We start from the raw sequence: 14,097 nt of genomic DNA, 5'->3' as shown, positions 1-14,097 counted from the left end.
GTAACAAGCTACAGCGAGCCACTCCAAAGAGATTCAAACTGTACAGCGCCTGGCAAAAATCGCACTGTAAATCCCTTAGTCTTGATATTTTTTTCCAGGTTTCCAAGACATTGTCTCAGATAACCCAGCTTTGCTTGGCATATTAATCGCAACACAGGTCTTGTGTGCCAGCGAATCAAACGAGATGAGAAGACAGATAAGGTCTGCGTGTTCTTCCCCTTTTCTGCAGGGAGCAGCGCGGGGCAGGTGGGTGCCAGGGCCTGCCATGCCCCAGGAGGGCTGCCCAGCCCCGCGCCTGCCGGTGCCCGCAGCACCGGGACGGCGACAGCGACGGGGGCCGTGGCTGCGCGCTTGGCCGCCCACCCGGGCCGGGGACACCGGGGAGCCGCTGGCCCGGAGTGGGCAGCAGGTGCCTTGGCTTCCCACCTGTGAGGGGTATTGGTGCAGCTGCTGATGCCCGCTAACAGCTCTCAAGAGCACTTTAAAGAAAACTTACAGCTTTCTTCATGGCGTTGGGACTGGAAAGAATGGATCCGAAAACGAAGAAAACGTGTCAGTGGCGGCACAGTGCAAGCACCTGGTGCTGGTGGGGACAGACCTGAGAAGTCTGCAAAAATAACCAGCATGTAAAAATATTAGGATTTCCTTTCCATAGCTGTTATACAAGCAGAAAATAATAAGTCTTTTTTTTAACTAATGAGGCAGTATATCTAATGGTTCAAAAATGGGGCTCACAGCCTGGAGCCATTTCTTTTCCTCTATTTCTTTCTGAGCAAAACACAAATAATCCATGCATGCCTCAGCTTTCCATCCTCTCCGAGGAGGGTACAGATCCTTACTAGTCCTCACAAAATGATCTTAGTGAAATCCAGACCCACCAGCATCAGCCAAAAGTTACTGCTGACACCAATAAAAGTAGGATTTCATGCACTCCCTAATCTCTGATGAGATACTATAAATAACTGGCAGGCACTGATTACTATAATAAATATACCTAATCTGGATAGAGATTTTGCATATAAGCAAGACAGCCATTATCCTGCAGCTAACATGACAAATACTGGATGAAATAAAATCATTTTTCTCCAACAAAAGCCTCCCTGATGCCAAACTGGAGTGTGCACACAGGGTATAAACATAAAATTGCTATGGTGCCAAGCAGGAAAGCTGGCTTGCCCCCAGCAAAGGGCACCTAAGAGGGGCCGCAGCATCGGGGAGCAGTGCCCTGAGTTAGACCCACTGGCAGAGGCAGCCCTGGAAACCGAAGGGCAGGAGCTAAAGAAGGGGCCTGCCAGGAGTACAGGGCGATGCTGGGACCCGGGGAGCCCAGAGGAGGAGAAATCCAAATTCACCCTCCAGACCAATTAATTTGACTGGGGTGTTCGTGTTAATTATGGACATTAACAGATGGCTTCAAATCAACCTGTTATTAAAATGTCATAGCAAAACCAAAATCCAGTTCTCTAACTTATGTCTACATTTTCTGTTTTAATAGTATTAATGAGGGGAGTCGATTTTTTTCTAGTAGCTGACAAGACACATTTTGGAGCAGAAATAGATATATTCTACATTCAGTGTAAGTGACGGTGTGGCCTCATTATTGCAGTGTCTAGGTGTCTATACACAGTTATTTATAGCCAGGAGGGGATCATTTTATGGGACATGATATACAACCTGCCTGAAAACAGTCTTTTCCAGTAAGACTTTCATTCCTTGCCAGTGCACAAAATTAAAAGGGGAGTTACTTTCTGTACTTCATGTCAAGCCAACCTGAATTTCCTCTCCAGATGAGTCATACTAGTTTAAAGATGAATTTCTGCAACAAGCATGACATCGTAGCCATCTCAGGACTTGGTAACAGTAGAAAAAAGGAGCATAGGGAAGAAACTGGAAACAAAACCTATCAAAAAGTTCACCTGTTTCTTTACTTTGCTTATGGATAGGCTGTATACGCGCTATGTATAAAATATGAGCACCATTAAACACACTGGGAATTTTTCCACAAGTCTCACTGGGACCTACCATTCTGTCTTATATAGCTGCTTATTCTTCCTCCCTGCTGATGATACAAGATTGCAACTTCTTATACATCTTCTTTTCTCATAAAGCAATAAAAAAACCTGCATGTGCAGAAACACTTTCGAACTCTGCTTGACAGCGAGAGTTGGCGTCCCTTCCTCCCAGCCAAGACAGTTTGGGCGTGCAGCCGTTACGATGACAGCAGTTATCATTTTCTTAAAACTCCGTTGGACCATGACTCTGCATGAGTAGGACAGCTAAATATGTGTTACTTTCTTTAGTTTTGGTGAATGAGGTCACTTTGTGATTCATACAAAACTCCGTAATAAACAAAGTAGTGACTGGAGAAACTGTATATAGAGGCTTTCCTTCCTGTTAGGCATCTTCCTGAAACTCTCCTTCACATACACTCGTGGTCGCATCAACGTAATGAGAAATCTTTCATTTCCAGCCGATTAAACAGTCTATTTAAATGCCTATCTTTCTTTTCAGTACAAATTACTTCTGTGGGAAGGTAGGATCAGGTAAAGAACATTGCACAGGATCAAGATATTTCTCCATGTTTAAATTGTTGGCTGCAAAGATGTGTACTTGGAAAAAAAAACACAGGGAAGCACACAGAAACTCAGAACCGGGTAATGTATTCGTGAAGGCTTGACCACGCTCACCTGCAGGGCACCCTATGGAAAGGCTGCGCCAGTGTCCGCCAAGCGGGACACAAGGAAAGGAAAGAAACATCATTAAGGCATGATCAAAAAGGCATGAAGGCAAAGAAGCAGCGACAAATAAACAAAACCACACCAGGGAGTTAAGTTACAGAGAAAACACGCATTACTGAAGCACATAACCTTTTTCCACAGCACATTTTCAAGTCGAGGCACGGGTGAATACTGCGGAGGAGCAGGCTTGCCCAGCTCCAGCTCGCGGCGAGCACGACATGGGATGTGACCGGGGAGGGCTGCCCAGGACGGCGAGCAGGACGAAGCTGCTGCGCAATGGCCCCGCGCCGAGCGACCCCAGGCCAGCGGGGTGCCGCACAGTGAGCAGGCGGCATCGAGCAGCCCTAGGTGCAGGCACAGGTACCGACGCGTAATGGGGCCGTGCAGGTACCAGCGCCAGAGAGCAATTGCAGAGGCTGAAACACTGTCAGTTATTTTAACTTCTCGGCAGTCTAATGCCATGCCCAGCTGGTAACACAGAAAATAATCCAAGCCATATGTCATTTAGATGATTCAAGCAGCTGTTATATATGCCTATTTTCTTCTTAGCAATTTCAGCAACAAGGCCATAAATTAACATGAAACACAAGCAAACGAATGTTCCTTTAGATATTCAAATATGTGAAATGAAGTCTATGAATTCAGGACTAGGAGAACCCCTGCTGTCATCCCCAAACTAGCTGCTTCAACCACCTTTTTCTTCTAGCTAGGGGAAATGTGAATTAACCTGTTTCAAGGCCACGTTGTCCTCTGACACCACATTTGTAAGAAGATGGATACATAAAACCAAATGGCCAATGTTTGGGGGCATTCTTAGAATCCAGTGGTCAGAAGTCTATCTACTTTTAATCTGATGCTCAGATTAAATGCCCCGTTCCTCCATTTTCCTGGTCATAGTTGCTATAGTTAGACCTCTGTAGGGTTCATGCATGAAACTGAACTATCTAGAAGTTGGCATTTACTGGATTACTTGTAGAAAGGAGGTAGGTAAGGTAGGTACATGCATACCACGATATCAAACCATTACTGTCAAGCCTTTCAAACAATTTCTGTAATTTCTTTTCTTCTGAAGGATGTTACTATCCACTTGGCTGCTGGATGGGATGCTGTTATCACACTGATTATCAGTACAAGGGAGCTGCACATGTCAGCTTGAATTATTAATGTGGTTTAAATCATCTGGCAATCTGACACCACAATCTGTGTAATTGTGTTAGTAACAGCATAGCCTTCTCACTGAAAATGATATCACTGGATCCATAGTGATGTAAACTAGATACCTGGACCATCACGTACCAAGACCCACGCAAGCAGCTTCCTTCCACTGTTTTTGGCTTTAGATGCAGATATTCCCTATGGCATGTAATGCTGACAAATTTTAAGTCTTCCTTGTGTGTTTCATATTTTCCAGATAGGATTTTTTTTCTTCTGACCACTGTGCATTTGATTTTTCCAATGAATTGTCGGATGGATAAAATGTTTGTGATATCAAAAATATTATAAGTAACATGAAAGCAAAGACAAGATGAGAGTAAACACCAGCAGCACTAATATTTTGCATGGTAATGTGTCACACAACGTATTGCCCCTGCTACTCTATTTCAAAAACAAAGAAGAGCTCTGAGGACATTACTGGTCAAAGCACACATTTTGGTAAATTGGGCAAAAATGAAATATTTTGCCCATGTTTGGGAAACATGAGGCTGCTTAACTGAGGTAGGTGGTATCTGATAGGGAAAGAAACCTTGGTTTTCTGCTGTAGAAAATTGGATCATTTTAAGAGTGATCAGAATTCAGATACAGACTGCCTGATCCTTTCCTTAGGCAAAAGGAGAAGGGAAGAGCTGCTTATTGCCACCCAGCTCTCAGACCCCCAATATTTTTCATACCAGCGCCCCAGGTCCAATTTAATCAGCTACCAGCAGGGCAGCGCCCAGCACAAGCAGGAGCGCGGCACCGGAGGGCGCTGCCAGGACACCGCAGCGCCGGGGGGCGGTTGCCCACGGGCCGGGGTCGGCTTCGGGGCCGGGTCGGGGGCACCTGTGGCCAGGCAGGGGCAGGGCATTGGCGGGGCTGGAGCATCCAGACTGTTAAAACACTGGTTTCCTTGCTCGCATGCTTTCTTCCTTACGTACAATAGAAATGTTTGCCACTGCAGTATAATGTAAGTGGGATAAGTTTAACCTAAGTGGTAAGAGAGCTCTCGGGTTACAGCAGTCAATATTGGCTGTCATAATGAAAACATCATGCAAGTGAATCAGACAATTCAGAAGTCCCAGTCTCTTGAAGCTGGGCTTTAGATATATAAATTTGATCTTTATTTAAACCACATTTGTAACTTTGAGCACTATGATTAGGCAAAATAAGATTAACAAACAAGCTGAATGTATCTTGCCAGCACATATTTCAGCCCAATTTTCTGTAAACATGATTTCATTAAAATGTTACACATTGAGAAGGTCTACACTGGACTCAGTTCTCTGAGGTGGATGTGGTACCTGGGGCTGGACCTCCGTCAACAAGTTGAGTCCCCCAGAGCCACAGGCACAGCGGCTTCCTACAGCAGGGCCACAGAGGAGCCAGCCGACAACTTCCTGCCTGAAAGTAGCCAGCACCCAAATGTAGGAAAAAAATGTTGCTACAAATTTATTTCAGTATTCCACAAGAAATCAAGAGCAAATGGTGTCTCTGGATGATACTAAAAAGCCATCCAGAAGCACCGCTGCCAATTTACCAAAGCTAAAACATGCCTTTGACCCTGCCCATGCAGAGTGACACGGGGCAGCATCACCCACAAGCAGGCAAATCCCAGCCTGCAGCCGACCTCCACCCCCACCTGGAAAATGCTGCAGCTCCGTCCCTGCCTGCCATGTCCTAGCCCTTTCTCTTCTGTAAATTCCTCCCCAAACTCTGGTCCCACCATTTGCAGCCCAGCTCCTGTCACCTTCCTGACTCCGTATGCCTTAGCTGCCTCATGCCAGACCTCGACACCCGTTAGCTGCTCAAGTCACACTGAGCCATCTCCCTGCTACTTTGGCTGTCCCCTGCCCACCCCTGAGGAGCCCTTCCCAGGCTCCACATCCCTCTCTGTGGTACGTCTATTTTGCAGTCATTTTTCCTGTGCCTGCTTCATGCAGGCTCTTTCATGTGCTCTTACACTTCAGGAGTAAAACTGCCTTGCAGAAGTCTTTTTTTTTCTCAAAAGTCTTCAGATTTCTCACTCCAACTTGTGCTCTCTTGAGCACCAGATGCCAAACCTATCTGGAGAGATGTTTTCCCCAAATCTCCCTTGGCTTGGCAGTGAGTACACTGGGGCCCTTGCAGTCCCTTATCTCCGTGCCCATAGAAATAAGAACTGATTCTGGCACAGACCTGCAGGGACGAAATGTCACCGGGGGAAAGCCAAGAAAGTACTTCAGCAGTCCTTCTTCTACAGGAGTAAAAAGCAAAGCAGTTCCACCAGGGGATGGTTTGCAGGAGGCTGGTTCCCTGGGCTGGGCCCTGCAGCCGGGGCAAATCCTGCCCCCCCTGGGGATGCACGGGGGCTGAGGTAGCCCTGCAAGTCACTGTGGCCTCCTGCCCCTGTGGGCACCCCGAGGGGCAGTCAGCCCACCTGGGGCAGCATGGCAGCCCTTGGGGCTGAGCCGGAGGCTGTGAATCCCACTGCCAGCCCTTCCCTGACCAAGGCAGCAGCCTGGCTAAAGCGCATAGTGCTGCAGGGACTCGCACTGATTTAGGAACAGCTCTAAGCCTCTCCCCTGGCTCCACTAGCCAGGTGCGTGCAGAGCCGCCCTCTAGCCTGTGCTTTGGGCTCCACTCGGGACCCGACGAGCGCTTCCAGGGAAAGTAGCCAGGACACTGCCCACAAGGTGCCCACAGCACACGGATCCCCCAGCAGCCACAGCAAGCAGTCTCTGCTTTTGCTTGAAGAGGTACCTTACGATACCTATGCATGGAATTAAAACTTATTTCAGAGCACTGTCATCAGAACAATGATTTTATTAACAATGACAAACAAAGGATAAAAACATGTTATAACTTCATTGAAAGACACGGTGTACCTGTGGAGAACATACGTATCTATGTACATCAGTTCATTATAGAAATGGGAGCAATTTACTTTAGGCGACTGGAACATCCTTCATTAGTTTGCAATGAATGCAGACCACTTTCTCTGTGCGGTGGCTCTGGTAAAGCAGCCGACCCCCGCAACACCCACCCCAGCCAGGCTAGCACCAGCTCCCCCAGTGCTACCAGTACCTCATGCCGGACTTTCTCCAGCGCACAGTGAGCGCGGTCGGACTCTCGGCCTGAAGGCTGCGGGGTGGCTGGTCCCCCCATGGTGTGCAGGGAGGTGTTACCAGATGCAGGGGGGAGAAAGGGGGTCAGGGTGCTTTCCATGCATTCCTCTGCTTCTCCCCCTCACACCAACCTCCGAGGGCCGGATCCGGCCTCGCCCCGGGCCCTCCGGCCAGCACCAGAGGGATGTTCCCCGCCTGGGAAGGAGCCAGCCCGGCCGGGACCGGGGTACGCCGGAGCCCGGGGAGCGCCCCGCTCCTGGCCCGGCCCGGCCCGGCCCCCTGGCCGGGGCCTTCTCCCGGCACACCTCCGGTACCGGCACCTTCACACGGCAGTGCGCGGGCTCGGGTTTGGGACGGACAAAATCAAACGGGGCCGGGGCGGGGGGAGAGGGGGAAGAAGGACAACAGCTCTGCGGATGTCGGATGTCACACATGGCGTTACACTGGCAACACGAGGACTTCTAACTGCTTTTCTCGGAATAACAAGCCGCAGGGAGCTGCCGCCACCGCCCCGGCTCAGCACTTCGAAGCGAGGAAAACCGTGGTCCCTGTGCGCCCGCCGCTCTGCCGCGGGCCGCGTTGCCTACAGGCACTTGAGGAGGAAAGAGTTGCAAGAAGTGGCGCGGGGGCAGTCGCAGAGCTTCCCGATGCGGGCCCCCTTCCTCACGGCGCACTGCTCCCCGGCGTCGCACTGTCGGGAGCAACACGGCCGTGAGCGGGGCGCCCCGGCCCCGCCGCAGCTCGGGACGGGACGGGGCCGAGGCCGGGGCCGGGGCCGGGACCGGGGCCGGGACCGGGGCCGGGACCGGGGCCGGGACAGGGACCGGGACAGGGGCCGGGCCGGGCGGGCACTCACCATGGGGACCTGCCCGAACTTCTTCTCGTAGTGAGGGATCCGCTTGCTCTTCAGCTTCTCCAGCACTTCCTGCAGCTCCTCGATCTGCCGAGAGACCCCCGAGACCCCGTCAGGGCGCGCACCCCGCGCAGGGGCCGCCCGCCCCGGCCCCCCCGGCGCCCCGGCCCCCCCGGCCCCCGGCCCCACCAGCTCCTTCTCGTGGGAGGCGCCGCCGCCGGCGGGGCCCAGGTCGCGGACGCGGCGCGGCGGCTCGGGCAGCCCCTGCCCGCGGGCGCCCAGCAGCAGCGCGGCGGCCAGCGCGCACAGCGCCAGCGGCCGGCAGCTCTCCATGGTGCTGGAGCGCCGCCGCGCCGCGCCGCCCTTTATAGCGCCCCGCCGCCGCCGCCGCCGCCGCCGCCGCCGCCGCCTGCGTCAGCGCCCCCGCCGCGGCCCGGCCCCACTGCCCGGCCCCCGCTCCGGCCCCGGCCCGGCGTCTCCGGCACCGCGAGGGCTCCTGGCGCCCGACAGGGAGGCCCGGCTCGCCCCAACAGCGTTGACTCCCTGCCTGCTTCTTCAGTCTTGCCAAACACCAGCCGTCCCAGGTGAAATGCTCCCCGAGAATGGGCTGCCCCGTTCAACTTTCTTAAGTGAGATTCAGCACAAGCCGGTTTTCGTTTGATAAGCCAAAAAGTAGCCCTTTTTGAGAATAAGAACAAGGAGAAAGTGTTCTGCCTGCACGCAGGTTCTTGTATCTTCCCCTTGCAGAGGGGACAAGGGCTGTCAGGAAGGGACAAGGGCTGTCAGGAAGCCCCTCACCCCCCACGCTGTGCAGGAAGAGCAGGAGGCAGGCACAGCCCTGGGGTACACAGGCGGAACAGGAGTGGGGAGGAGCAAGACGTAGGCAGGCAGACACACAGAGAAGCAAGCCAAAGCCAGGTAGGTTGGTTCATCAAAGAGATCAGTCTTGGAAACTGATGGAGAAGGCCTCAACAAGGGAGAATTAGTAGCCTGTGGGCTAAGATAAAGCAGACTGCAATGAGGGAGAGAGCCAGGATGGAAGAATTAACCTGAAGGAGAGGGAGGGAAGACAGAGACAGTGAGAAAGCAGCAGGCAGGGATGGGAAGCTTGAATAAAGAGGCTGTGAAGAAGAGAGGTAGGACTGGCACTTGGATGGAAGGGGTCAGGATTACAGAGAATGGTGAGCAAAAGCAGCATCAAAAGGCTCGAGATAAAAGTAACCATCAGGATTTACAGCAGAGCTGTAAGAAAGGAACTTGAGGCCAAATACTGGACTACTGACCAGTTGCTCAGTGAGCATCATTCGTCCTGTGCATGATGTGTGGCCAGATTCTGGTGAGGAGAAAAAAGCACAACCACAAAAGGGAAAACTAGGGTCAGTACCCACACACAAGAGCTGCACTAGCTTCAGTTCAGGCCTTCCTACTGAAGTGTCCCCTTGCATTAAATAACGCCATGGCAGAAGAGTTACTCTGCAGGCCCAAATCCAGCCCAGGCCGCAGTCAGTCACTGTGAGGGCAGGAGGCAGACAGGAGAGTGGCCATAAATGCTTAAGAATAAAAAAAGCAGCAACAGGCTGTAGAGCAGGGCTGTGGCTAATGGCAGCAGACCCAGGGCAGGGGAAGGGGGCGCGATCTCCCTGGGAGGAGACCCAGGAGCAGCCGGCCCTTTGGAGGCTCACGCACCCAGGCCACGGAGCTCCCCACCTGCTCCCCACGGCAAAGCCACCCTGGTGCCTCTCTGGCACAGGACCAAAGTGAGGCCACACAGGGGGCTGGGGCCAGGGGTGCCAAGCAGACTCAGAAAGGTGACGAGTGCCCTCCTGGCAGTTTAGTCCCACAGGCTCTGCCTCCACGAAGTCCAAGATGCTTTGGGAGGCTAAAACAAAGACCAGCAGACCAAAGCAGGGGAGAGCCGGCTGGCGAGGCAGAAGTTCAGCCTCTGTGAGTCATGTTGTGTTGCTGTGCGACTCCTGCGTCACTGCGGGGAGGCAGAGCAGGGAGCAGCGCTCGCCCGGAGGAGGCCCCTGCTCTGCCTCCGCTGCCTCGGACCAGCACTGGCGGCTGCTGGCGCTTAGCTTTCAGGGAGGCATGCAGCCGTCCTCGTCCCCCAACCAGCAGCGGTGGGTCTTGGGCTCCCCAGGAGGAGGAGGAGGAATATGAAAAACCTCATTAACAAAACTCTCATAGCTGGTTTTAACAGGGTGGTTAGGAACAGCCTGGAAAGGCAAAACAACATGCACAAAATACACATATATTTAAAAAAATCAGACCCAGAGAGATATTTTCCAAATGGGAAGGCAAATGTTTAAAGGAACCATAGGGAGCTGTGGCTTAAAAAGGAATTTTTAACAGCGTCATTTTGTTTGAGGCAATAAAAAGCCTCAGATCTCTCCCGCTATCGTGTTGCTTGCCTCCAGAGCTGCATGTTCACCCTTGCTGTTACCTCCTCCCACACTTTCCTACTGATCACCACATTCAGCAAAGGTCTCATTTGTAATTGCTCTTTGGCATAGAGATCCTCTGTATGTTTGCATAAATCCTCCAGCCTTGTTCTGCTCAAGCAACGCTAACGTCTGCCATCAAACCACTCATGGCAAATCCCACATTCCAGGCTGGAGCAAAGATGCAGCAATGTAAAGTACTTGAAATGGCGGGGCTGCTAAAGTATATTAGAGCAAAGAAATAACATAGACTGAGAAAAACATAATGCTTTATATGGAGAGGCAGATATAGTCTATTCAACTTTGAAGGCAGACTCAGTGAAACCTGGACTGAAATGGAAGCCGTATTTTATAGTATGAGGGTTACTCATGCAGTGTTCAAAACACCACAGAGATGCTTAGAAACCACCACTGTTTTCTTTCCACCTTGCACTTCCATGTAAAAAGTTGAATTTTGGATTCTGAGTTCCCACATTAAAATTTTTATCTAATGTGGAGGCAATTAGAAATGTCTGTCTCCAAAAATCATTGCATCTGGCTAGGTATAGTTACCTATATAACTCTACATTTCCATATCTACCTATTGCTATCTGTATCATGCCATTTCTACAAATATCACTATACCCAGCTCCATATTCAGTCATTCTTACAGAGATTGTCTCAATTACTACAGGGAAAAAGTGTTTTAGGATGCAGGATATCTGAATATTAAATAAGAGTCAGAAACTACCATATCAAGGAGCAGAACAGGGTCAAGGTAAAACAAAAAGGAAAAAAAAAAAAGACAGCAAAAACACAAAAAAACAGAGATACTTTCTGAAAAGAGCATCAGTAGCCAGTTGTAAGACTCACTGGCTACCAAACTAAGGGAGTCTGTGGCACCACAGAGCTCCATGCAGATACTCCACGGGAAATTCAGTAAGAGCTCAGATATGAACAACTCTGTTGTTACTCTGCATTAATTCAAGCTTCTCAAGTTAACTTACTTCCTACATACTAAAGCTATTGCGGATGAGATACAAAAAGGACACAGAGTATCAAAACCTGTATGTCAAATGGCTCCTTTTTAAAGCTCTGCACTGTGTGTGCTTTTCACAGTCACACCCCTCCGTTACGACTGATTAGTTGAATGTACTTCTAAAGGCAGGAAAACAGTGGAGGTTTCTGTTGACACTGGTGTCAAAATAACATAGTATTCATTCAGCAGTTTTGATGCATTATGTATTCCAGTTTCAGCTTGACGTAGACACACAGTTGGACAGATTTTATGACTACGAGACTGTAGAGATTAGTGTGAAGCATTTAGTCGACTGCTCTACTGAATCAGAGCCATGAAATTGGACATCTGGCTTTAAGTGGATCCTTTAAAGCTTTGCTGAAAAGCAGTGGGCTTTTGGAAGTGCTTTGTTGAACTGCCTTAATTTAAAAACCTCACTTTGAGAAAAAAAAAGTTAATAAAATATACTATTGCTGGTTTTCTGAATCAAGAGATTTCTTTGGCTGAAATCTGGAACATCATGGAAAATCTAAGATAAATTAGGATTCTGCCACATTTGAAGTAACAATAGAGTCCAGAGGCATACTTGAAAGATAACATCTGTTTCAGAGGCATATACCAATTCATCTCTATGAGTAAAAGAGATTGGAAAAGTGCTATTTAAGTAAGGGATGGGTTCTCACAAGAACAGCAGATACACAAATGCCAACACAGTTATTGAGACTACAAACCTCACATTAAACTTACCTCCAAAATGGAAGGAAAATGGGAGGGAGAGAGGAGTGAGAACAAGCACCCAGTAACTTCTCAGAAATTACATTTATAGACTCTCCCTTCGTTTCTGCAGGCAGAGTTACTGCAGAACCCATGCACCAGCTGTGTCTCACTCCAGTCTTCAAAACAGGCACACAAGCCTTGCAATGATTTCAGATCAGACTATCTGACCTCAACTTTCATTAGCTAAACTGCCAGCAATTTCAGTTGTTTACTGCACTGCAACTTCTACAGGTGCCCAGCACATCTCCAGGTGCCATGAGAATAAAAAAGAAAATCGGTGTGAGTAGCAATGGGCAGGGGCAAGGTTTCTATGATCCATCCATCCTTAATTCACCATCTCAGCCCAAGTAATTTAGGAAACACAATCAGTTACTTGCAACAGTATCTAGGGACAAGACAAGCGTCTTAGTACACCACTTTCACAGCTTTCCTTCCAGCACAGGGGCATTTAAAAAACACTGTCAAGGTCACAGTATAACCCCCTTAAACACAACAAACTCAAATGTTGACAACTTAAAAAAGGCTATGTCCTTTAGAGTTATCAAGAGAGCTAGAACTAGGTTGTCTCTTGGTTTTGCCATGAGATAGGCTGTTCAGAGGAGGGAGGAAGACATACAGCCCAGAAAAGTGGTCCCAAAAGAGAGGCCAAGTGAGAGTAGAAAGGTCACCTGGAAGCCTAGAGACCAAGTTCAAGGTCCCGGTCTACTACAGCTTGTATGCTTGATATGGGGGAGCCATTTCATTTGTTCCTCAACTTCTGCCCTGAAAAAAGTATCATCCTAAGTATTATCTTTTCCAATAAGTAAGTAGATTAACAGTTGTGAGCTGCTGATACTACAGTGAAGGGACTGTACACACCTAAGATGGGTAGAACAAGTCTGGAAAGTCACCCATAGCTCTCAAGTTGCCTCTACTGTCAGAACTCATGTCCTTACACTGGCAGTCAAAAGCTACCATTTGTCAGCAGATTCTCAAAAGGATAGCTGTCAGAGAGGCAATATCTGCCTTCTTCAATAGTAGTAGTTTATTTACCATTAATATTCATTAAACATCTGGAAGAGATCCTATGGGTAAGCAACAAAAACAAGCAAGAATACCTATAAAAAGGAATAATGCCCCAGTGTAAATACACCTGTTAACATCATCAAATATGGTATAGATATGGTGTCATACACTTCACTTCTAGCAAGTCCACAGAAGACAAGATTTTTCTGCAAATCTCCGATGACAGTATGCAAGGGGCTGTCTCTTCCGCCAGAGTGCCAGTAGAGCCAGTGTGCATTATGCATAGTAAGTGTCTACATATGAAACACAGCACATTAACGTGGAAAGCTTTTCCAAGATTTTTTCATATGCAAGGGGGAAGTGATAATCACTAGTGAATCTTTGAATCATTCGTGTTGAATGTAAGTCCCGTTCTGCATCTTTCCCTAACTGGAACATGCTGATAGAATACTAACGAGCTCGTGCTGATGAATGCCATTTGTTTAACATGCTTCCAAAGATAGGTATTACTAAGGCAGAACTGCCTGATTTATTCACAGACATGTTTTGACTTGGGTTGTACACATATTTAGAGGAAGAAATTTTGATAAACGTAACTGTCCTTTCAGATGTAACAAGCAATAGGGAGTTAGCATTCGCAGAGGGTCCTCACAAACATATCTGCTTCCATTATCTACATCTCAGCATTATCAGTTACTGTCTCCAGCTCAGAATGATTTCATTACCAGTCTCACCACTCTCTTACCATTAAGTGAGTGGGCTATGTGGCTTTGGGGTAACAGACTCAGGAAGCTGACCCAAAGAGTTAAAGGCAGGAAGGCGATGGATGGTTTTCAGTAAAAAATATTCCTGCTATTTAGCCATCATCTATTTGGTATTTGAGCACCCATAGGCCCAGTGTAGGTAAAATTCCATTCCTAGTCCCAGCCAGCACAATATTTATCTCCTTATTCTAGGCAAAGTACACACCAAGCGGCTAGTT

At 49.0% G+C, this 14,097-nt stretch overlaps 1 protein-coding gene across 1 annotated transcript; it reads right to left on the bottom strand.

The window, feature by feature from the left end:
• Positions 1–6,766: 6,766 nt before the first annotated feature.
• CARTPT (CART prepropeptide) lies at positions 6,767–8,225 on the bottom strand. Its single transcript, XM_067315894.1, has 3 exons — positions 8,082–8,225; positions 7,896–7,979; positions 6,767–7,730 (listed from the first exon to the last, which is right to left on the bottom strand). The coding sequence occupies exons 1-3, from the start codon at positions 8,223–8,225 to the stop codon at positions 7,623–7,625; spliced, it is 336 nt and encodes a 111-aa protein (XP_067171995.1). The 3' UTR covers positions 6,767–7,622.
• Between the last annotated feature and the right edge of the window lie 5,872 nt (positions 8,226–14,097).

Source organism: Apteryx mantelli, chromosome Z, assembly GCF_036417845.1.
Source record: "Apteryx mantelli isolate bAptMan1 chromosome Z, bAptMan1.hap1, whole genome shotgun sequence".
Taxonomy (NCBI): Eukaryota; Metazoa; Chordata; class Aves; order Apterygiformes; family Apterygidae; genus Apteryx; species Apteryx mantelli.
The sequence above is the reverse complement of the archived record's forward strand: the minus strand, read 5'-3'. Positions and strand labels throughout refer to the sequence as shown.